General features: G+C 45.0%; 1 protein-coding gene across 1 annotated transcript in view; it reads left to right on the top strand.

Annotated features, from left to right (window-relative positions):
• LOC129096051 (ras and Rab interactor 2-like) overlaps positions 1 to 19641 on the top strand; it is a 28666-nt gene extending 9025 nt beyond the window's left edge. Inside the window, 13 exon segments of the mRNA XM_054604699.1 lie at positions 3554 to 3648; positions 3878 to 3927; positions 3930 to 4075; positions 4161 to 4275; positions 5487 to 5559; positions 6066 to 6157; positions 9085 to 9510; positions 9513 to 10505; positions 13858 to 13940; positions 14133 to 14358; positions 14697 to 14828; positions 17675 to 17838; positions 18192 to 19641. Coding sequence (XP_054460674.1) covers positions 3554 to 3648; positions 3878 to 3927; positions 3930 to 4075; positions 4161 to 4275; positions 5487 to 5559; positions 6066 to 6157; positions 9085 to 9510; positions 9513 to 10505; positions 13858 to 13940; positions 14133 to 14358; positions 14697 to 14828; positions 17675 to 17838; positions 18192 to 18518 — 2922 coding nt within the window. The 3' untranslated portion in view covers positions 18519 to 19641.
• The last annotated feature ends 3576 nt before the right edge of the window (positions 19642 to 23217 follow it).

The raw sequence follows: 23217 nt of genomic DNA, 5'->3' as shown, positions 1-23217 counted from the left end.
TTGTTGTAGCTCTCATTGCCCCACAAAATCAGTTTTGATCCTGACAAACTGTGAAATGTTTGATAGCTACTCTACTCTCAAACCCGAAAATAACATTTCACTGCCCTTTATTTCATTTTCAGACTAAACAATCCTTTAATGAGCAGTCTAATTTTCATTACTCATCCATCGGGCGGCTGTGGCTCACAAGGTAGAGCGCTCGTCCTGCAACCACAAGGTTGGTGGTTTGAACCCTGGCCTCTACAGTCAACATGCCGAGGTGTCCTTGAGCGAGACACCTAACCCCAAGTTGCTCCCCGGGTGCTTCTTAGCAGCCCACTGCTCCTCCGGGATGGTTAAATGCAGGGAATTGTAAATTTCCCCGTTGTGGGACTAATAAAGGATTAATTATTATTATTATTATTATTATTATTATTATTATTATTATTATTATTATTATTATTATTATTATTATTATTATCGCTCCCTCATGACTAATCTGGATTCCATAGGCACACATACATTAATGCTATGCTGTGGTCCATACAAATCACAGTACATATGTAAAGCTGCTACAGACTTGTTGGTTGGAAGCCCCAGTAATGGTCAAGAGGAAAAGTCCTGCTCTACCGTTAAACTTAAAGCTTGTGATGAGCACTGTGTCTCAGTGGAAGTAGCATCCTCTTAGTTCATTCAGATTGTTTGTCAAGTTCAGTGTTTCACACAGATGAGTAAATGAAACCCTCCTTATAAGCTAAAAAAGACAGTTGGACCCAGAGTGAACTAAGAAACAAACACTGAAAGCTGTCTCGCTTTTAATTTCCTCTGATGTTTTTTCCATCCTCACTAACCCTGAAAAACCAAACATAGTTTCCCGTTGACTCCATCCATGGCTTTAACAGCAGTCCATGCAGAGAATCACTTACCTCGACACACACACGCACACACACACGGACACACAGACACACGCACACACACACACACACACACACACACACACACACACACACACACACACACACACACACACACACACACACACACACACACACACACACACACACACACACACACACACTCACACACACACACACACTCTCACACACACTCTCACATACACACACACGGACACACATTCACAAGCTTAAAGGAGCAGAATGAATAACCCTCTGGTGTGTGTCTGTGTGTGAGTCACTTAGCAACATGTGTGTTCACCTTTCATTTTATAGCTCAGGAGTTTCCATGTCGTTTGCTCTGACTCCATCCCATTTTCATTCATAGAATTTAATGGCCATCTCTTAGGCTTCTCTCCACTTACACATTCATATCCTTGAGCTGATTGGCTCCTCCCACTCTGTGCACCCCTCTGTATACAGCTTTCCTGTGCTGGAATAGAGCTTTCCCCTCGGTCCAGTAGTTTCACCTGAGCTTTAAGGAGATACAGTGGTAAAAAATAAGGGAAGTACATATCCAGTATGTAATAATCAATAATGTAATAATCCCACTTATTAAGAATTGGTGTGTGAACATGAAACATATAGATTCCATAAAGTTCATTAATGAAGTAAGGTTATTGTATTAACTTCATGATTTGGTAAACCAACCAGGCAAATCCAAAACTTTTGTTCCAAACATTACAATCAGATAACCTCTGTCAGCAGCTTGTAGTTCTAGCAGTTTAAACTGACTCTCCTGCTGCTTTTCGTTATGCTAAGGTGTCTCCTCCCAGTGAGGATGCGAAATCGAAAGAGGACGGACTAGACCACATGAGAACTCCTCGGTTCCATAACGTCAGTTACTGCTGACATGCTGCACAGCTTTCAAAGCCACTGGTATGCAGAACCCCTTATTTAGGAACAACTTCTGTTTCTTCTGCCACATGTGGAGGTGCAGCATTCCACTAGGGTGTATCTGTGTTTCCTCACTCTAAGCCCCTCCTCGTCTCCTCGAGGGGCATTTAAGGGATTTAAAGATCCTCCATGATGGCGGAGGGGAGTGATTTCTGTGTAACCGGAGGAGACAGAGGACGCGAGGAAGCATAAGTTATCACCTTTGACTCTTTGTAGCTTGTAGTTTTAGGGTTCTCACTGCTTTTGACAGGAAACGATGTCTCTCTACTGTGCTGGTCAGTTGTCTAGACCCTTGTCCCTGTCTTCACCAGGCGTCCTCAGTCAGTGTTTAAAGAGTACAGTGTTCAGGGCTCCAGTAACACAGTCCACTCAGGCTGTAGAGTGTGAGGCTTGAACAGAGCTGGCTCCACTTAGTCGTAGCGGGGCGAGTCAGAGGGGCCTGTGGTCTCTGTGATCTGGAGCCCAGCTGGTGAAGGAACGTTTGGACACGGGCGCCTCCTACTGGTTGATATGTAAACTAGTGTTTCTGTAGAATGCTTTGTGTTTGCACAACATGGGTAGATTACCACATCTAAAGAACACTGACAAGCTTTCTCTTCATTACCTCACATTTCTGCTCTTCATTTTATCGTGCTCTGCAGCCAGGTGCAACAATATCATTGTTAGATGCCGTTTTGATGGTGCTGTCTGTCCCCTGATGACCCCTGATGATCAGAGTAAAGCAGCCTGCTCGGATGTGTTTGAGGAGGTTCTGCAGTGTAGAATGAGGGAATGTGCACAAAAAACAAAACAACATGAGAAACAATTAAATTCAGCTGGGCAGTTTTTGCATATAATCGTGCTGATTTAGGAATACATTCTGTCAGAACGTATTCTCATATCTTTCATTACTCTTCACCAGAGGTTTTCTAACTGTGGGAGAGTTGAAACGGGAGTCAGAAAGGCAAAGATGCACGCAGGTGTTCTAGAGGAAACAGGAAGTTAGTTTTGGTAGTTTGTTCCACTGATTTGTTCATTTTATCAACACAGGCAGCACAACACAGCTTATTAAACGATAAAGTATCATAGAAAACAGACGCTCCAGAGCTTGCCTGAGAACCTTCCCTTCAGTAACAAAGTAATTCACTATAGTTGAAACTTCTAACAGCTAATTCTGCAAACTTTGATGTAATGTAGACTGAAAACAGGACTGAAGTTGTAGCCTACAGTGTGACTAATGAATGGCTACATTACACTTCCTGTTTGCATTCTCTGAGGGCCAGCAGACCACCAGAGTTTTAGCTATGCTCTGTTTCAGCGGTTGTGAAACACATTCTATATCTGTCGTCAGTATTCATAGCGTGGGGTAAAACTAAACACAGTACAAAGACACAATCCTACGTGCCATTATTATTTGAACGGTTACACATAGATTACATGACAACACATTATCTCCTAAATTAGTCCTGTCAGAGTCCTGCATGTGTTTGAAACGGTACCTCTCACTCTGGATGTTGATGTGGGTCAGTTCTTTGATAAAGCTTTGTCTTTAAGTTTCCTGCCTAAAGGAAATGAGGTCTGCACACAGGAAACGGTTACTCTGCCCTTTGTTCTAGATGTGACCAGTACGTTCCCTCCGTCTCTGGCTTTCTCATTTATGTTTGAGCAATGCTGTCAGTCTCCTTCACTGCTGTTCCATCTCCTCTTCTCCTTCTTGTATCCCCTCTCATTCTGTCTCCTTCCAGCTGATTGATACATTTGCGTTGGAGATTGGGGAGCTGAAGAGAGAGATGGTCCTGACCTCTCCAACAGTCAATAAAGAGCCCATGGATCGAGGAGGGTAAGACGTCACTTCTTCTCAACTTCAAAACCTTCATCAACCTGACTAGTCTTGTGTTTATCATGTCTGATGATTCTTGATGAGCCAAACTGCGTTTAACCTTCAGCTTGTTCCGTGGATCCGGATTTCCTTCACCAGTGTTTGGAAATGCCTCAACACATTGGTACTAGTTGTCACCAGCAGATGGCAAAAGAGTTTCACTATCTGTGTCTCTGTGTTTCTCTGCCAGGCTGGAGAGAGAGGTGAGCGGTGTTTACCTGCAGTCCCCCCACTGTGGTGGGGAGGGGGTGAGAGGGATTCTGGATACGACTCGTTGCGGAGGAGGATGAGCGTGTTGGACCGGCTGAATCGAACCCATCCGGTGTGGCTGCTGCTGGCTGTCAGTGAAGAGGAGGCCCGTCGTATTCTGCTCAAACAGCCTCCTGGGGTGAGGGCTCACCATCCAGATACACATGCTGATGCGTCTAATTTGATTTTGATCTAACATCATTAACATATTTCATAACTTTCAGGTGTTCCTGGTCAGGAAGTCAGCCGCTCTGCAGAGAAAGGTTCTGTCTGTGCGCCTGAAGGAGGATCCGCCAGGAACTCCCATCAGCCACTTCCCTGTCAGAGAGAGCCAGTACAGTAAGGAACATCACATAATACACACCGGCTCTCAGATCATCTCAAAATCTGTGTTAGTCTTTGCTGTTTGCTGCACAATCTGGCTCTGTAATGAAAATATTCAACCGTTGAGATGGCTATGCCCTAATGTTTGTTAAAAAAGTAAACACATATGACTCAGAAGTTGTAATGGCCTGAAGGAGTCAGAGAGCTCCAGTTGGGGTCTTTCAGTTTCCCTGGTCAGCTCCTCTGGTTGGGTCTAGAACCAACACAAACTCCTCAAGGTCAGAGAGTTCAAGATCCAACGTAGATTCCTCCAAGCCGTGCCTTTGGCCTGCTTTGACCTTTGTAGATGTGGGTCAGCTGCTCTCCAGTTGGCCTCTCATACCGCCTGCTCTGGTCAGTTAACTATGCATCGACGGTTTGAACTTTTAACCAATCCAATTAACCAGTCCTTTTAGGGCGCACTGATCACTAACTTCACAGCAGTGCTTAAATATCACATTTGGACGAATAAATGCTGTTTTTATAGTAGCTCTAAAGCAGTACTGTACAGTAAAGAGCAGATGTTACAGAGAGCGTGTTGGCTGAAGGGGGGTTCGAACCCTGGTTTGAACCCAGGTTTGAACCCTAGTTTGAACCCTGGTTTGAACCCAGGTTTGAACCCTGCTACCAATGTCCGTACCAAATTCCACTGCACATCATGGAACCATGATCTATACAACATGTTGTGCCCATCAGTATGGATGTGGAGATACGGTATCTTGGAGGATAATTGAAGACTTTGACCCTCTGGTGGCACTACATAAAAAGTCAGGGGATCATCAAATTCATCAGACCTCATCCCTTAGAAACCCTGAATATCGTTCCCAAATTTCATGGCAATCCATTCCATATAGGCATAGACCATTAAAAGCAAAACTGTCAACCCTCTGGTGTACTAAAAGAAAAGACAGGGTTCACCAAAGTAATTAGGGTTTATCCTCTGAGGACCTTGAACGTCTGTATAAAATGTCTCAACAATCCATCCAGTATTTGAGATATTTAGTGTGAAGGAACTCTGCTGGACAACCAGAGGCCTCACTTTGTTGCTCTTCCCCTCTAGAGACAGAATAAAGGCACCAAAAGAAAACCTCCTGTGAGCTACTACGAGCTACTACGAGCTACTACGAGCGACCGAGCTGCAGTCTGTGAATTGTCATTCAGTCCGTAAACATTTCCTTTGTTTGCAGCCTTTTCTCTCGAGGAATCTGGGATCAGCTTTGCAGATCTGTTTCGCCTGGTGGCCTTCTACTGTATAAGCAGGTAACAATCCATCCATCACATCCTCAGCTTCTCTGGGTTTTCTTCTGTGTCAACATTCAAATATATATTTTAAAGTATTCATTAAAAATCAATCGATACAGTATCACCAAACATACTGAAGTGTATCAATATTTTCTTACGCCCCTCGTGGGAACTACACAGATAAAAATAATGTTTGCTGAGTAAGCAATCAGCTGTCACGTCCTGTTTTAGCTTGTGTCAGCTCAGGAGACACAGACACGGGAAACAGAGGGAATCAGCCACAACACTGGATTCAACTATAGACTTGACCAAAAATAACAGGCCTACTTCATTTGACCAAACTGATTCTAATTTCTGAGCTGAATTTGAATTCATGTATTCGAGATCTCTGTGACCATAAATCACTCAACACTGAACAGTAAAGACGAGACAGAATACCTTACCCTGATTCATGGTGTCATTCTTTCTGATATTGTATTTCTATCTTTATTCTCTGTCACATGTATTGTTCATCTTTCAATCAGGGATGTCCTGCCTTTCACACTCCAACTCCCAGAGGCCATTGCATCGGCTAAGACTCAGAAAGAACTGGAGGAGGTGGCTCAGCTGGGAGCAGGTAGCCTCATTGATTAATTATTGTGTGAAGTAAACAACCATACTGGTAGGTTTGTCGTTTTTAACTATAAATCTGCTTGAATTAATCATTTTTTAAAAGAGTTCTACAGTTTCTAGATTGATTTCTCACCGTTCAGGCAGCCATTCATTTACATTCATTTGTAAACGATTTTGTCTGAGAAAGGTTATTAATAATTATATTAATAACCTTTGTCATATTTCAAGGACTAGTTTAACATTTTAGAAATTTAGATGAGAAGGTCGTTGGATGAGAAGCTTGATGTGGCTTGTGTGCCTTAATAAAGAGCCAGAGATGGGAGGTGATTAGCCTAGCTTAGCATAAAGACTTGATACAGACGGAGACAGCTAGCCTGGTTCGCTCTAATGATTAAATATGCGTTACCAGCACTCCTAAAGCTCCTACTAACACATTATTTAGTAAGTTGATAAATAAAATAAAAATAAAAAAATTACAATTTGTGGTGCTAAGTTGAGTTAGTTGCCTGTTTAGGAACAGCTGCCAGGTTTGGTACCGCTGTGTCGGTACAGAGCCCTCTACTGAAACCTCCACACACAAACCTGATCTGGCAAATTCTCAAATCAGGTTTGCCTCAGAGGGCTTTACAATCTGTGCAACATCGTCTGTCCCAGGAACCTCACATCCTCTGACCTTTGACCCTCACATCCTCTGACCTTTGACCCTCACATCTGAACAAAGAAACTCCCTAAAAAACCTTTAGAGGGAATAAAAAGGAAGACACCTCAGGGAGAGCTACATAGGAGGGATCCATCTCTCAGGATGGACCTTACCTAATACAGAGCCAGGCTAGCTGTTTCCCCCTGCTTCCAGTCTTTATGCTAAGCTAGGCTAATTGCGCTAAACTCTATTGCTTAAATGTAAATGCAGAAGAATTACTGATGTTCATTTTCTCATCTACCTCTCAGATAGAGATTGAATACATCTATTTGTTGTACTATTTCATAATCATAAAGTAATGTAACTAAACTATACAAGATTGAGCCTCAGAAGTAAAAACAGCAGTGTTGTACTTGAATACAGTACATTGTTTTAACCTAATGGTTCCTGTCTGTGAGTGCTACACCTGCTATAACATGCTAACAGTCAGTGTAAGGATGCAGATAGAGATAAAGCAGCCAGCATTAGTGTTTTCTGGCTCTGTGAGTGTGCAGTGAGTCAGCTCCCTACAGTAGAGGCCTTGGACATAGCTCAGAGGTCGGTGTGGGGGAGGAGGGAGTGGCAAGTGGAAAGCTACACTAAGTGTGAGTGCTAACACAACATGTGACATAGATGCTGGAAAGCTGCTCCGCTGTGCATGGAGGTGGGTGTAATGTCTGACTTTTACTCTGGTTGGTGGCTGTGCGTTTTGTCAGCCAATCATAGAGCTTTGCAGTATTTGCTAGCCATAATTCAGTAGTCCCTTGATGAAAAAGATGGAAGAGTTGAATGTTGAGGAGGAGCTCCTGTAGCTGGAACTAATCCGGTTGTTGTTGTTGTTGCTGCTGAAACAGGATGTGAGGTAGTCGTTCTGAAATCCACATATGTCACATTTTTTGAGCTCACAAACCATCTCTGCAGCTCTGCGGGAGCTTTTCCACAGAAGAAGAATTCAGACTCAAGCCTGCACTCTAATGGCTTTGTGCTGCTCTTTCATTTGATGTGAAGGACTGAGAGCCTGTGGGCCTCCCTTAGCTAACTCATACAGTCATTAAGGGAAACTCCCTCCTCCACTGGAATGCTTCTATTTAAAGAGCTAGCAGACTGTCATGTAATATGTTGTGGAATCTGGGCACGCACATGTGAAACACAAACACATGTTACAAACAGAGACATTTCAATATTGCTGTGACTTTGCAACTGATTTGTCTTTCCATATATATATATATCACACACATTAGTTCTGCCGGCCTATAAGTGACCAGCCTATATTTGTTGAGCTGGTCACAAATAAAACAATTTATTTGAGAAGTCATTGTTTGAACATCAGCTTTGATTATAGTTTGTTCTTTTTCAGTCCAATCTCAGAGATAGATGTTCACATATAAATAAAGTGAACATTAGTCAGTCAGTAGTATATATGTGCTATTTGGAGTGGGCTGCCTGCTGTCTACTCTGCAGAAGGACTCCACAGTGTCAGGTGGTCATTGTTCACATGGACCAGTATGAGTTCAGTCTCCAGACGCTGAGGGACTTAAACAGATATGAAACCCAGCTCCTTTATTGCCACAGGAATGCAAGAGTATGGTTTCTACTTTTAGCCTGTGGAAACTGTCTTTGGAGTGGCATGATGTGTTGCCTGTTCTTCAGTTTGGTTTAATCATTGTGCTATACCTACGTCTTCATGCTAGGATAAAGCATGTGTTTCTATTCGCGTGAGGACTATAACTATAACAATGGGTGGATTCAGTGGAACAGCACACAGGAACACCAAAATGAGAGCACATGTCCTCCATTTGTTCTGTCAATATGAAAAAAGGCAGAACATCATTTAAATGAGGTTTGCTTGTAGCAATAGCTTTATTTACCAACGGATCATTGTCCTACTAGTCCTCAGTAAGACAGAGGAAAAGCGAGCAGGAAGAAGGAGTGGAGGAACTGGAGCTGTGTGCCGTGTGTTGTGTCAGTGCCCTCCCACTCTAGCATGGGCGACTCCCTCTCTGAGTCTCTGGGTGTGAGCCGGCAGCCTGTCAATCTGAGCCAAGAGACACGCCAGCTACACCAAAGACTGGCAAAGAGAAAACTTAGGGAAACTCTGAGGAAGAGTCTGAACTGTTGGTGAGAAATAGTTGAGTTTGCTGTCTTTGTTCTTTTACTGCCCTTTTAATTCAAACACTCTGGATCTTGAATTGTCCGAGCAGAGGTATGTGTCTAGCTTACAGCTGCTTAATGTGTGTGTGTCTCTATTACAGGCTTCTGGGACTCTGCCCTGTGCAGTGAGCGCCGCCCTTCCCCCCGTCCTCGTCGCCCTCGTCGCCGTACCCTCAGCCCCCAGCGGACTAACAGGAACAGGGAGGTCGAGGGGTCCCGGCTGAGACTCACCGGGTCTCACTGCGACAGTGCACCACCTACCCTGCAGTCCCACGCTCCTCCACCTTCCTTTCATCTTGAGAGAAGACATTCCAGTGGTCCTCTGTGCTTTGTCAACCCTCTGTTTCTCCAGACTAATCGCCACCACCACCACCGCCGTGGGGACCATCCACCTTCACATGCTGTCAGGTCCGATAACAAACTAGAGAATGTGGAGAAATCGTCCGTGAAGCAGCTCAGCAGCAGCCAAGGTAGCGAGCAGCACGTGGACAAGTTCAAACTGAACAGCAAATCGCGGTCACCTCCCCCCGCCCTCCCCCACCAAGCTTGATGCCGCGCCGGCGCCCTGCTCCACCACCACCTGGACCTCCAGCAGCTACCACCAGACCCAAGAGCATGCCAGAGGCCGTTGCCGTGTCTAAAAGACAGCAACCGTCCCTCAGCAGGCGCCCGGCTCCCGCTCGACCATCGATGGGTGCCAAGCATAGCAGCCCGTCCAAAACGGCCAGCTCACCAGTCCCTGTCCCCACAAACCCACCACCTCCAAGGCCAAAGAAGCCTGATCTGGAAGCTCACCGCTGCCACATTGCCCTGGATGATGAGACCATTGCCAAGGCTCTGTCCCGGGCCAAGCTTCCACCCTGCCAGCCTCCACCTGCTGTCCCTGCTGATGTACTACTGGAGAAGGACGCTGGGAGTCCGTCCACTCCTAAGACCAGGGGACGCCAGCGGCTCAGTGACATGAGCATGTCCACTTCCTCCTCTGACTCACTGGAATATTCACAGTCTCCTGGATTCTCCCTGGGACTGGCCCCTAGTCCATCCCGACACCTTACTCATCAAGAGCCAGTGGAGGACAGCAGTGAAGATGATGAGGACGGGGTAGCAGACGAGGATGAAGACTATGGTGTCGGTCTGGAAACAGACCTAGAAATGCGCCTCCGTCCGTCCTTCAAAGCACGGCGGCGAAGGGTTGGAGTTAGTCTGAGCGGTGGCTCCTTCATCCTCCCCAGGGCCCTGAAGGGACGCTTCCTTAAGGTGAGCGGCATGCTCAGCTCCCTCATGACCCCCGAGAGACGGGCGGTGAAAAGGATCGCTGAGCTGTCCAGGGACAAAAGCTCATATTTTGGCTCCCTGGTCCAGGACTACATCAGCTTTGTTCAGGAGAACCGAGGCTGTCACACCTCAGGGATGGATTTTCTGCAGACTCTCAGGCAGTTTATGACACAGATGAAGGCTTACCTGCGCCAGAGCTCCGAACTGGACCCCCCTATAGAGTCACTCATACCTGAAGACCAGATCGGTAAGTTGAATCTTTAAAATCCTTTGAGATTAGTTGTTTGCGTGCCGGGGTCGTTGGGTCTTGACTTGTGTGTGATGCTTTATCCCCATCTCTGACAGCATTCACCTCTTCATGTTTTCCTTCCAGCATCATTCTGGAAGTAAAATGAAGTGACTTTATTCACTGACAATGTTCAGTGAGTGCCCAGGCTTGTCATTGCCTTGAGACACACTCGTTGAAGTTTTCCATATTAGCCTTCCTCATTACTGGTGTTGAGTTTCAGAATGCCACTGTGCTGTGCCCCAACGAGTAATTCTTGGCTTCTGTTGGTTACCGTAAACTCACAGTGCAGTTGAGGCACTGTGAGTGAGCAGAAATTTCATTTAAATGTATTTGAATCAGGCCTGCTTGGTATTAAACCTCATTTTGGTCCTGACTGAAATGTGTCCGCAGAACTGAGTACTGGAAGCTGGCAGATATGTTGACTTAAAGCAGAATTCATTGAACAGTTGTGAAGATTGGCTTCTTTAAAACAGTAGTGCTGTGATATTAGACTGAATCCCTCTTTCTAATTTCAGAGTTTCAAAACTTTTTGATTTGCTTCATTGAGGTCACGAAGATGTTAAAATAAAGTTTACAGGCGTGAGCTGCTCTATCAAAGGGACGCTTCATTCTAATCAGATTATTGTGCACTTGAGTATTTGCATGAATATGTAAGTATGTCTTTGCACTCATCTCACGTCCCTTGTTCATTGTAAACAATAACAGCCAAGCCTTGTTCAGAGACACAGCAGAGATCCATTCTGAAGAGCTAACAGTGTCTCACGTTCACAAATGTTCCCTTTTGGAGGGGAAATGTGAAGAAATGGAAACCTTTTTCATACAGAGAATATGACAATAATTGACAATAAGAATCATGTTTTCAATAACACTTTTGACTGAGCTGGAATTCCAAAGTATTTTAGAGGAGCTACCATCAGAGAAATCTACCAGAGGCCTGATGTCAAAATGACAACATTCATTTTTCCTTGGAAATCAAAACAAAACTGTGAACCAAGAGCAGCGAGCAGGCAGTCTGACTGACGTCATACTACAATCCAACAGAATATGATTCAATAAAGGAGAAGTGGAGACGAGCTGACGTCTGAGTGTTTACAGAAAGATTCCAGCTGAAAGTCTGACAGCGGGGGAAAGAAATGTTGTGTTTGTAGTGAAAGGGGACGCTCAAAGTCCAGACTGTTGAGTGTTTGTAGACACTATAGTACTCCAGGTCAGTATGAAGAATCAGCCTTTGGGTGTTGGTAAAGGGAGGCGGTACACCTAAACATGCCCTAACTCATGAGGGAGGAGGGGAAGGAGAAGGAAAGCCGTCATTTGTGGGATGTAAATCAGAAAACTGCACAATTCTGTGTACTTTACTTTTAGTGTTTTCCTCTGTGTGTGTATCTTGTTGTCTGTCTGTGTGTACACACACTGTTTATCCTAGAGGCTCCTCCACTATTGAGGTTGAGGAAGACTTTGAACGGGCTGTAGTCTAGAATGAGCCTGATAACAAACATTGCTCAACATACAAAGGAAATGAGCCTTTCTGGAGTGAATCAGGAAGTCGTCAGTCAGAAAATATGTGTGTGTGTGTGTGTGTGTGTGTGTGTGTGTGTGTGTGTGTGTGTGTGTGTGTGTGTGTGTGTGTGTGTGTGTGTGTGTGTGTGTGTGTGTGTGTGTGCCTACATGCCGTGTGTCCTTAGCAGCCTCTGAGCTGCTCCTTGTGTACACATGAGGATCAGTGGGATCTCTGCAGCCTCTGGAAACACCTCAGGCCTCTCCTTGTTCTTCACTTCAGATTTATTAGTCTTAGCAGTGTGCAGTAAAGAACTACCGAGCTCTTACCTCAGGCGACCCAACACACACAGTGTGGAGGCTGGTGCTGTAGTGTAAGTGAGCACATTCAAACCCTGACTCACCATAAAAACAGACATTTCTCCACAAGAACAGGATACTTGTTTGTGCACGCTCGCCTGTTCATGCTGCTGCAAAGCATGCCTTTGGTAGTGTGTAGCTCATTGCAGAAACTCTGCCTGGAGGCTGGGGTTGTTGGGCATGAATAGCTGTGTCAGTGCTGCCAGTGAACAACAAGACACAGTTGTGTAAATGCAACATGCTTTACATTGTTGAGGTAGGCAGGAGAGGATTTGAAGCCTATGTGTGTAGGTGGGAGCTACAGATGGAGTCATTGTAGAGGTCTAGCTGAATGAATGCTCTACTTTTTTATAGAGTTCCAAGTTGGTTCGTCACGTCAGACTGAACAAATGTCACACTCTTTAACTCTTCAAAGAACACGTAAAACAAATATGTAACCTATGTGCTAAAACCTGACTCGTGAAAGTCAGACTTTGAGATTAGTTATTTATCACTTTTGTTGCTTAAAGGTCAAGTGTATAGCATGTAGGGGTATTTATTGGGAGAAATGTATTATAATATTCATAACTATGTTTTCATTTGTGTATAATCACCTGAAACTAAGAGTCCTCGTGTCCTTAAATGAGAGTTTATATCTACATCTGGAGCGGGTCCTCTTCACAGACTGATTTGCTGTATTTGAGTGATTTGAGTGTATGTATATACCTTTCTAAAAACAGAAGCTACTAGCTTTGTTTTCTCCTGTTTAGTAATACTTGCTCAGTGATGACTTGGCCTTTTTTAATCAAATGAAATATATGCTACCCCTTTTCAAAGATTCACATCTGCAGCAGGAATGAGTGGACCAGAGGCTGAGGGACAGGAATGAAAGTCTGAAAATAGGAATATATTGTTAGCTGTTGGTGTTTTCATGGGATTTGTTGACAGTAAGAAAGATATAAAAGAAGCCCACAGCCTCCTCCCTGTGGTGCTCTGTAACTGTACTACCGTGAAACCTTATGACAGCGTACTGAACACACACTGACCCCAGCTATATCCCATGGTGTATATCATTGGCTGAGTAGATTTAGAGCTGAATATGCTACTGTGATGGTCTGCGTTGGCCATCAGCTGACTTTGTACAACATATTGAATGTCATTTATATGTGTGTATATATATTTAGATACCAAACAGTGCTGTGTCTCTAACTTTTATAGTAGCTGACGGAACAGTGTCCTCTCATTGGCCTCACACAAGAGGATTTGTTGTGTTATTCCTCATTCCTCCTGAATGATTTCTTTATCTATTGCTTTGTGGTAACAGTGTCTGTCTCTCATTCACCTGTGGTCTCTGCGTGTGTGTGTGTGTGTGTGTGTGTGTGTGTGTGTGTGTGTGTGTGTGTGTGTGTGTGTGTGTGTGTGTGTGTGTGTGTGTGTGTGTGTGTGTGTGTGTGTGCGTGACTGTAACCTTTTACAGACCAGGTGCTAGAGAAGGCCATGCACAAGTGTGTCCTAAAGCCTCTGAGGAGTGTGATCGAGATGGCTTTGCATGACTTCCAGGTAAGAGATAATGGAATCCTGTTCTCCTGCAGGGTTACTCTACCATCCCATTTCACAACATCACAAATTCACTAGATCCCAGGCTCATAAGAAAAGGATATGTTTTATCAAGAGACAGATCACTTTGTTAAAAAAAGAGGCAGAGTAACCAAAGTAACCATAGCGACTCGGTTGGTCTGTGCTTCTCTACAGGTGAGCAGCGGTGCTTTGCAGCAGCTGAGGGAGAACCTGGCCCTGGCTAAGACCAAGAGGCCGCAGGAGTTAGGGGTGGACGGAGCTGTGCCTCCAGACCCCGAGGCCATCGAGAAGATCCGCCACAAGTTCCTAAACATGAGGAAGATGTACTCACCCGAGAAAAAGGTGTCATTGCTGCTGCGTGTGTGTAAACTCATCTACACCATCATGCAGGATAACTCAGGTATGGAGAAGTGTTACCCAGCATATGACAGCTGCATTTTGAACTCAATCCACTTCAATACAATTTATTTTTTTATAGCCAAACATCACAAAGATTTCCTTAAGAGGTCTTTACAATCTGTAGAGCATAGGACATCTCTGTGTTTGAATCTAAAGAACTAGGAAGAACCCTCAGTGATGCAACAGAGGAGGTCTCCTCTTCTTTTTGGAATATCAAATGTTTTGTGAACCAGATTCTTCAGCCTTAGTTTCAGATTGTGTTTACGGCGATGACCTCTGTCAGAGCTGTGTGACCACCACGCCTACCTGCCTCACTGCTCTGCGTCTGCTTCCTAACAGGGAGGATGTTCGGCGCCGATGACTTCCTGCCCATGCTGACTTATGTGGTGGCTCAGTGTGACATGCCTCAGCTGGACACAGAGATCCAGTACATGATGGAGCTGCTGGATCCGTCTCTGCTGCAAGGAGAGGGTAGGTCCTGTGGCTCTGTGGTAGAGCAGGGTCCTCCTTCAATCAGACGATTGGCGGTTCGATCCCCAGCTCTTCTCCCTTGACAAGTCATTAACCCCAAATTGTTCCTGCAGTGTGCGCACCGGGCCTGTGGTGTATTAATGGGTTTGAATGTTAGTTAGAGTCCTGATGGGCAGGTGACACCTTTCCTGGTAGCCCCTGCCATCAGTGTATGAATGGGTATGAATGATGACATGTAGTGTTGAAGCGCTTTGAGTGTTCGGTACTATAGAAGTACAAGTCCATTTATCATCTACCATGTTGGTCTGCTCCATATCTCTCATCCATGACCTTCTTGGTACGTAACACTAACAAGAAAACACACAATACACCGTGAGCAAAAGTTCCCATTATTTGGCTTTGTCCCCTCCTCTAACTGTGCATTCAGTACAGGGCTGGGCATCTTTAGCTTAGCTTAGCATAGAGACTGTACTCGGGGAGACAGAAAACAAACTACCAGAAGCTCTAAAGCTGACTAAATAACAAGTTGTATTTTGGTCGTTTAGACTTTACATTAAAGTAATGTTACTGTAGGGTGAGATACATGCTTTAGCTCGTTTTTTTGAGAGTGTGATATAAGAAGTGTGGAGTGCTGGAATAGTTTCTCCAGGTTGGTCCCTCCAAAACCACAAATTGCCAATTTCACATACACACAAGATTCAACATGTTTTTCAGTGATCTTTAGAGGTGTTGGGAGCTTGAGCAGAGGATTAAATAATGTAGACCTTGTGACAGGAGCCAGACACAGATTTTATGTTTAGCCTTCTTTGTTGTGTTCTGTTTCTCTTTGTAGTCCTTACACATCTCTGTTTCATTTTGTGTCTCTTTGTTTTTGGTATCTTTAAGTTTGGACAAAGCTGCTGTTATATTCACAAAGTTAGGTACACAAATTTCTCTAATTTCTCCCCTTTAACGGGGAGAAAAAAGGAAGAAACCTCTGGGAGAGCGACAGAGGAGGGATCCTTCTCCCAGGATGTACAGAAAGAACAACATAACAGAGATAAAAAGTTTAAAAACAACAACAACTAAAATATGATATAAACGGACTGAAGGGTTGTTAATAATGCACAGTGGAATGCACAGAATATGTACATTGCATATTGGATATATTGGATTGATGTTGGACATAAATGGATGAATGATTGGGGAATTGTCAGTTTTTAGTGTCATGTGGTCTACTGGGAGCAGAGTTGGTTGTGCAGCCTGACAGCAGCAGGAAGGAAGGACCTGCAGTACCTCTCCTTCACCACCGGAGTTGAAGCAGCCGGTGGCTGAAGGAGCTGCACAGAGCTGCCAGGGTGTCCTGCATGGGGTGAGAGGTGTTGTTCATCAGGGATGACAGCTTGGCCATCATCCTCCTGTCTCCCACCACCTCCACCGTATCCAGTGGACACCCCAGCACACTGCTGGCCTTCCTGACAAGTTAGTTAAGTCTCTTCTTGTCTGCTGCTGAGATGCTGCTGCTCCAGCAGACCACTGCATAGAAGATGGCTGATGCCACCACAGAGTCGAAAAAGGTCTTCAGGAGTGCTCCCTGCACTCCAAAGGACCTCAGTGTCCTCAGCAGATACAGTCTGCTCTGACCCTTTTAGTTTTTTTCGTTAGTGTTGTCAGTCCAGGTACTTATGAACATCCAGGGATTGAACATTGAGATTTCACAATCTCAATGTTCAATCCCTGGATGTTCACTGGAACAGGTTTGTTTGAGCTTTGTAGCTCGAGCTTTGCTAATAGAGCTTTGCTAATAGAGCTTTGCTAATAGAGCTTTGCTAATAGACCTTTGCTAATAGACCTTTGCTAATAGAGCTTTGCTAATAGAGCTTTGCTAATAGAGCTTTGCTAATAGAGCTTTGCTAATAGAGCTTTGCTAATAGAGCTTTGCTAATAGAGCTTTGCTAAGGCTACAAGTGGCTATTACAGAATGATGGTAACAGTAGCACACAAAGTGAGTAATGTCATTTCCACAGAAATCTCTATTTAAAGCTAGCTAACATTAGCCACTATAAGCATGGGTTTTTATTCTTAAGAGGGAAAATGTTATTACTTCTTTTAAAAGTTATACAGTCTCACTTTGAGGATGAACTACAACTACTGTGAGACTAAGATCCATCACAGACTTTACATTTGGAAGGATTCCCCCTAAAGCTCTTTGGAGTGTCTCTACTCAATCAGGGCAGTATAGTGAAGACAAGACATAGCTACTACTACAGTATCATGGTCAGCACCAGCAACATCCTCTGACTCCTAAGACGTTTATATTATCACATTCTGCTGAAATCAATGCACAGCATATTGAAGACCTTTCTTGTGGTAGATGAATTCATTTTGATGTTTTTTGATTCTCACGTTATGAGCATTCTAACACAGCTCTTGTACTGGGGCCTTCTCAGCTGAGTTGAGTTCACCAGTAGGCTTCTGTGAGGAAGCTTGAGAGACTTAAGACATCGGAAGGAAAGTCCTTTTGACATTGGCAGGAAATTCCAGTCTGTGTTTGATTTGAATGGGCTGGAGCAGGTTCAGAGGGAAAGGAGGATGACCCCTCCCTGAATGAAATATTTTCCTATCAGCATCAACCTGTCTGGCACGTACAGTAAGCTTATGTAGAACTTCTAGAATGTGTGTGAAAGGTGTCCTAGAGCTTCACTTCATTATATTGCGATTCATTTCTATTCCAAAGGAGGAAGTGTTCACCTCTTTTGCCATGTAATGTCTGCTGGTTTCATTTCTACAGAACAAGCTCAGTTTGGTTTCCTTTTCTCCATCCATCCTCTAAACATCTGTCCCTCCTTTCTACGTTCTCCCCTCAGGGGGCTACTACCTGACCAGTGCATACGGAGCCATGGCCCTCATCAAGAACTTCCAGGAGGAGCAGGCAGCGCGGGTGCTGAGCTCTGAGGCCAGGAACACTCTGCACCAGTGGCACAGACGGCGTACCACCCCACGTTCAGCGCCGTCTGTCGACGACTTTCAGGTATCGCGCCTGACCTGAACCCGACCAGGCAGTGAGTCTAAGTTGTACCGATTGTAAAGAAATCCAAACGTCACGTTCAGCATGAAAGGTGCTGCGTTTCGGCCCTCGTCAGTGAAAAGGAATAAATCTACAGTTCTAACATCACAGCATGAGGACCTGGAGCCATGGTTCAGCCCTTTTTTTGGTAGAGACCACCCTCTAGTGGAACATTAAACAGCTGCATGGGATTTTTTTCTATTGCTATCACTGCATGTCTTTTTTCTGCCTGCGCTCTTGACTCTTGACCTTCATTCATTGTGGAGATTTCCATCTCTGCTCAATGTTAACACAGGACGTTTTGTTCCTCTCTGTAGAACTATCTCCGTGTAGCCCTGCAGGAAGTGGACACAGGCTGCACTGCCAAAACCCTGATCATCCAGCCGTACACAACCACAGAGGAGGTGTGCTCACTGTGCGCCTACAAGTTCAAGATCCCGGACCCTGACACCTTCGCACTGTTTCTGGTCACCAAGGACACCAGCCAGCAGCTAGCCCCGGACACACACCCTCAACGGATCAAAGCCGAGCTCCACGGCCGGCCCCTAGCCCAGATCTTCCACTTTGTCTACAGGAGGGTACCTGACCTCAACCTCTGTGTCCCGGCCATCATGCACAACGGAAACTGCCTTCAAGTGGAATAGAGCAGGAGAATGTCACAGCATGCTGAGCTTGATCCTAAACAATAGTTATGTTTTGTGCTTGTAGATTTTGTAGATAGTTGTGAGGATGTCTGAATGGAAACGGAAGCGTTATATTGGCATATTGGTGCAGATATATAATTTCAAATATGATGCCATGCAAATAAGGTGATTTATTTTATGAGGAAGCACCAAGGATAGGATCAAAAAGATTGTAAAGTAGGTTAGGTGGTATCAGATGGTGTATCGAGGCTGGTTTGAAGGATTTTGAGTATGTGAAAGATTATAATGGAGGTGAAAAGTTTCTTGGACATGTATGTTATCTTTAAAGCTGAGGTCATACAGTTTCGTATTGCATTTTTTGTAACCAACGTTTGCCTTAACTGCTGTTGTCCTGGGTGCCTTTAAAAGGAATTGAACATACTACAGTATGTTTTTACTCAAAGTTTCAGATATCATCCAGGGATCAGTCAGCTTTCATCAAAATGACTGATACAAACTTTATGCTAAAACGTGATTTAACAAGTCAAATTAACTATTATTAAAGTTATTGTTTTTTATTGCTCTTATCTTTATTTTCTGCAATTGCTGGTCAATTGTAGTTTGTAAGTCTGTGTAGAAATATTTTTATAATCTAATTTTCCATCACTGAAGATTTGTATTCTGATGTAAGTTTCTGTACAGGACTTATGGAGTTATTTCTATTAAGTAATTTGTTATGGAGAGCTCAAAGCTGACTGGAAGTATATACAATCCTCTCCAAACAACATATTATATGTTCAGGACATTTAACAGCACAGGAAGCAGAGGATTTGAGTGGATCTCTAAGATGTAATCCACATACAACACTTACTTTATAAAGTCACACATATTTCCATCCACAAACATACAATAGAAATGATTTGCAGAGCCTACTACAGGGGTTTAAAGAGAAGGTTGTAATGTAGGGGAATATTTGTGGAACATCTTTGTGGTTTGCTGTATAAAGTCAAATGAACCATTTGTCATTGTGTGTTTTTCTTCGAGATATTCTTCTGTACAGAAATGCAGAAGAACAAAACTTAAACTTCTCCTGATAAAGCCCTGAGAGGGAAGTCAGAAAAAAAAGATTGGTGATTCATCTTCCATTTTCTATAGCTTATTTGTTTTCTCACCTTTTGTTTGAGGCTAAAGAACAGGGGAAATAAAAGGTTGTGCCAGGATAATCTTTCTCAGTTCACTAAAGCTTCTACGATGAACTCTCATTTTGAGTTGATTCTGGTGCTCCCTGTGGACTAAAGTGGTAGTGTCTCTGAGCACCAGACTCCCTTTAGAAAACCTCTCGTTTTACTGCAGCAGGGTCTGACGGTCTTCCCCACTCAGTCCTGGTTCTGGTTCTCCCGTGCCTCCCTTCCCTCCAGCGGGTCAAGCAATACGGTCTCGGTCTCCAGCAGCGTGATGACGGTGTTGACTCCCAGAGAGGAGAAGAGCTGCTCCTGGAGGAGGAGAGGCTTCTGCTGCCGGGAGCTGAGCTCTCCTCCTCCGGAGCTCCGACTGCAGGGCGAAGGCTGCCGGCTGCTGGTTCTGTCCACGGTGGACTGGTCTCTGCCGGATCTTGGTCAGTCCACGGTGGACTGGTCTCCGCCGGATCTGGGTCAGTCCACGGTGGACTGGTCTCTGCTGGATCTGGGTGGACTGGTCTCTGCTGGATCTGGGTCAGTCCATGGTGGACTGGTCTCTGCTGGATCATGGTCTGTCCACGGTGGACTGGTCTCTGCCGGATCTGGGTCAGTCCACGGTGGACTGGTCTCTGCCGGATCTGGGTCAGTCCACGGTGGACTGGTCTCTGCTGGATCTGGGTCTGTCCACAGTGGACTGGTCTCTGCTGGATCTGGGTCAGTCCATGGTGGACTGGTCTCTGCTGGATCTGGTCTGTCCACGGTGGACTGGTCTCTGCTGGATCTGGTCCCACGGTGGACTGGTCTCCGCTGGATCTGGGTCAGTCCACGGTGGGTGGACTGGTCTCTGCTGGATCTGGGTCTGTCCACGGTGGACTGGTCTCTGCCGGATCTGGGACTTAGAGTTTGATGATTAATTACATAGTCTTGCTCTAACTCGGGTCTACCAAAGTTAAGTTTGCAAAGCGAGACAAACACTTGTGGCAGGGAGTGAAACAAAATGATGATTAAGAACTTTAAAGTGGATAAATCCCTGAATTTGTTAGACACCTCCGGCCGTCTGATTCATTAGCAGCTGCCTGCCGACCGTCTTCCTTGGATTCCTGCCTTAGGTCATAGTGACCTGTATGTGTTTCTACTCTCACACACATCTGCTCATGGCCCTCTACCTCTTAGCGTGAGTATCCCTGCTGCTAACAGGCCACTGTGCACCCTCCGCTGACCACGTATTCCCAAGTGAACAGTGAAACGACTGGCGGCGCCCGGATGGCGAGAAAAACACATTACTGACATTCCATCATAACATTTTGGGATGAGTGGTGCATGAGAGCAGGTCCCAAACCTCTGGTTCCTCTTTTACAAATGATCCAGTAATAGTCACCCATCAAACCCCTTTTGTCCCCTCTAAGACCGTCACCACTGTGTCCTGGGGTGTCCACTGGATACAGTGGAGGTGGTGGGAGACAGGAGGATGATGGCCAAGCTGTCATCCCTGATGAACAACACCTCCCCCCCCATGCAGGACACCCTGACAGCTCTGTGTAGCTCCTTCAGGCACCGGCTGCTCCACCCCCGGTGGTGAAGGAGAGGTCCTGCAGGTCCTTCCTTCCTGCTGCTGTCAGGCTGCACAACCAGCTCTGCTCCCAGTAGACCACATGACACATGACACATGACACGTGCAATGCAATATATAACACTGTGCAATTATAGCTTTAATAGTTTTTGTCTGTACATATAATATTTCAGTTATTGTGGATTTTTTTATTGCTTATTTATAATACTTGTTTTTTATTTCATTTGTATCTTGTTTTTCTTTTACTATGTCTCTTGTGTGCACTTTACCCTATGCTGCTGTAAGCCTGCAAATTTCTAAGGGACTAATAAAGGATTATCTTATCTTATCTTATCTTACCAGTGAAGACTGTTCTCTGGCAGTCCCTTGTCCCTACCACCTGGCTCTGTATCCGGTTCCTCATGCACACTCTGTAGAGACAACATCTTGAGTGTGTGCACAAAGAGTGAACTTTCTTTATCTGTGATTTAAAAGATGCTGTGTTTCATCAGTGCACACTTTGGTGATTGGGTAACACATTTGAAGACGTATGTAAATGGTAAATGGACTGTACTTGTATAGCGCTTTTCTAGTCTTCCGACCACTCAAAGCACTTTTACATTACATATCATTCACCCATTCACACCCATTCACACACTGATGACAGGGGCTACCATGCAAGGTGCCACCTGCACATCAGGACCCTAACTAACATTCATACACATACATACACCGCAGAACAGCCTGCGGGAGCAATTTGGGGTTAAGTGTCTTGCCCAAGGACACACCGGCATGGACTGCTGGAGCCAGGGATCGAACCGCCGATCCTCTGATTGGGGGACGACCCTGCTCTCCACTGAGCCACAGCTCAGATTATTGATATAAGGTTACATTCAATACCCACATTTTCCTTCCACAAACTAGAGCAAAGAAGCAATTCAGGAATGAAGAACATGATGAGACTTCTGTACGTGATAAAAAGTCTGTCTGAGGATAAATAATATGTTTAACTACACCTGGTAGAAAGATTCACGGTGCACCTGAGGTCAAGTTTAGGACGGCTCTAAGAGTGGGATCACTTGTTATGTTGGACGAGGAAGTCAATAAGTAGAGTGAGAAAATTAGGAAAAATGAAAGTGTTTATCGGCATAACATAAAGTATTCTCAGTGCAACTTCTCCTGCGAGGAATTAACCATGAAAAGAAACGGATGAATTGACTTGGGAACCGGAGTGAGACTGGTTCAAGTCCTGTTTGGACCAAGTGTGGACTCGTAGCTGTAGAGGGGCCAGTTCCTCTCCTGGGCACTGCTGAGGTGCCCTCGAGCAGTGCACTGCTCATGGGCTTCTCTATGGGTTTCATCCCTGTAACTACATGTCTGTGGGTTCTGAGGATGTATTCAAGGCCTACGCGTGTGAAAGAACAAAGTCATTTAAATTTGATCTGACCAGGTGTTTAAAAGAAGAAAGTAGTTTTCTTCAAACTGCCACTACATCATATTATATCTCATGCATCATAATACATGAGGTGCATTTACAATGTTCTTAGACTCCAGGCTCAGTTTGGAGGGTGTGTGTGTGTGTGTGTGTGTGTGTTGTTTTATGTCTGAGATCTGGAATTTATGAAGACTGTCCAACACAGAGAGCCTTTGACCTGTGACATGAACTACACTATGTGGATCACCTCACTTCTCACTGTGGTTAGTTAGATCCTATGAGACAGGGACTAGTGTCCACCCGGGACTAGTCTCCACCCGGGACTAGTGTCCACCAGGGACTAGTGTCCACCAGGGACTAGTGTCCACCAGGGACTAGTCTCCACCCGGGACTAGTGTCCACCAGGGACTAGTGTCCACCCGGGACTAGTGTCCACCAGGGACTAGTGTCCACCAGGGACTAGTCTCCACCCGGGACTAGTGTCCACCAGGGACTAGTGTCCACCCGGGACTAGTGTCCACCCGGGACTAGTCTCCACCAGGGGACTAGTCTCCACCA

The sequence above is a fragment of the Anoplopoma fimbria genome, chromosome 9 (assembly GCF_027596085.1).
Source record: "Anoplopoma fimbria isolate UVic2021 breed Golden Eagle Sablefish chromosome 9, Afim_UVic_2022, whole genome shotgun sequence".
NCBI lineage: Eukaryota > Metazoa > Chordata > Actinopteri > Perciformes > Anoplopomatidae > Anoplopoma > Anoplopoma fimbria.
The sequence above is the reverse complement of the archived record's forward strand: the minus strand, read 5'-3'. Positions and strand labels throughout refer to the sequence as shown.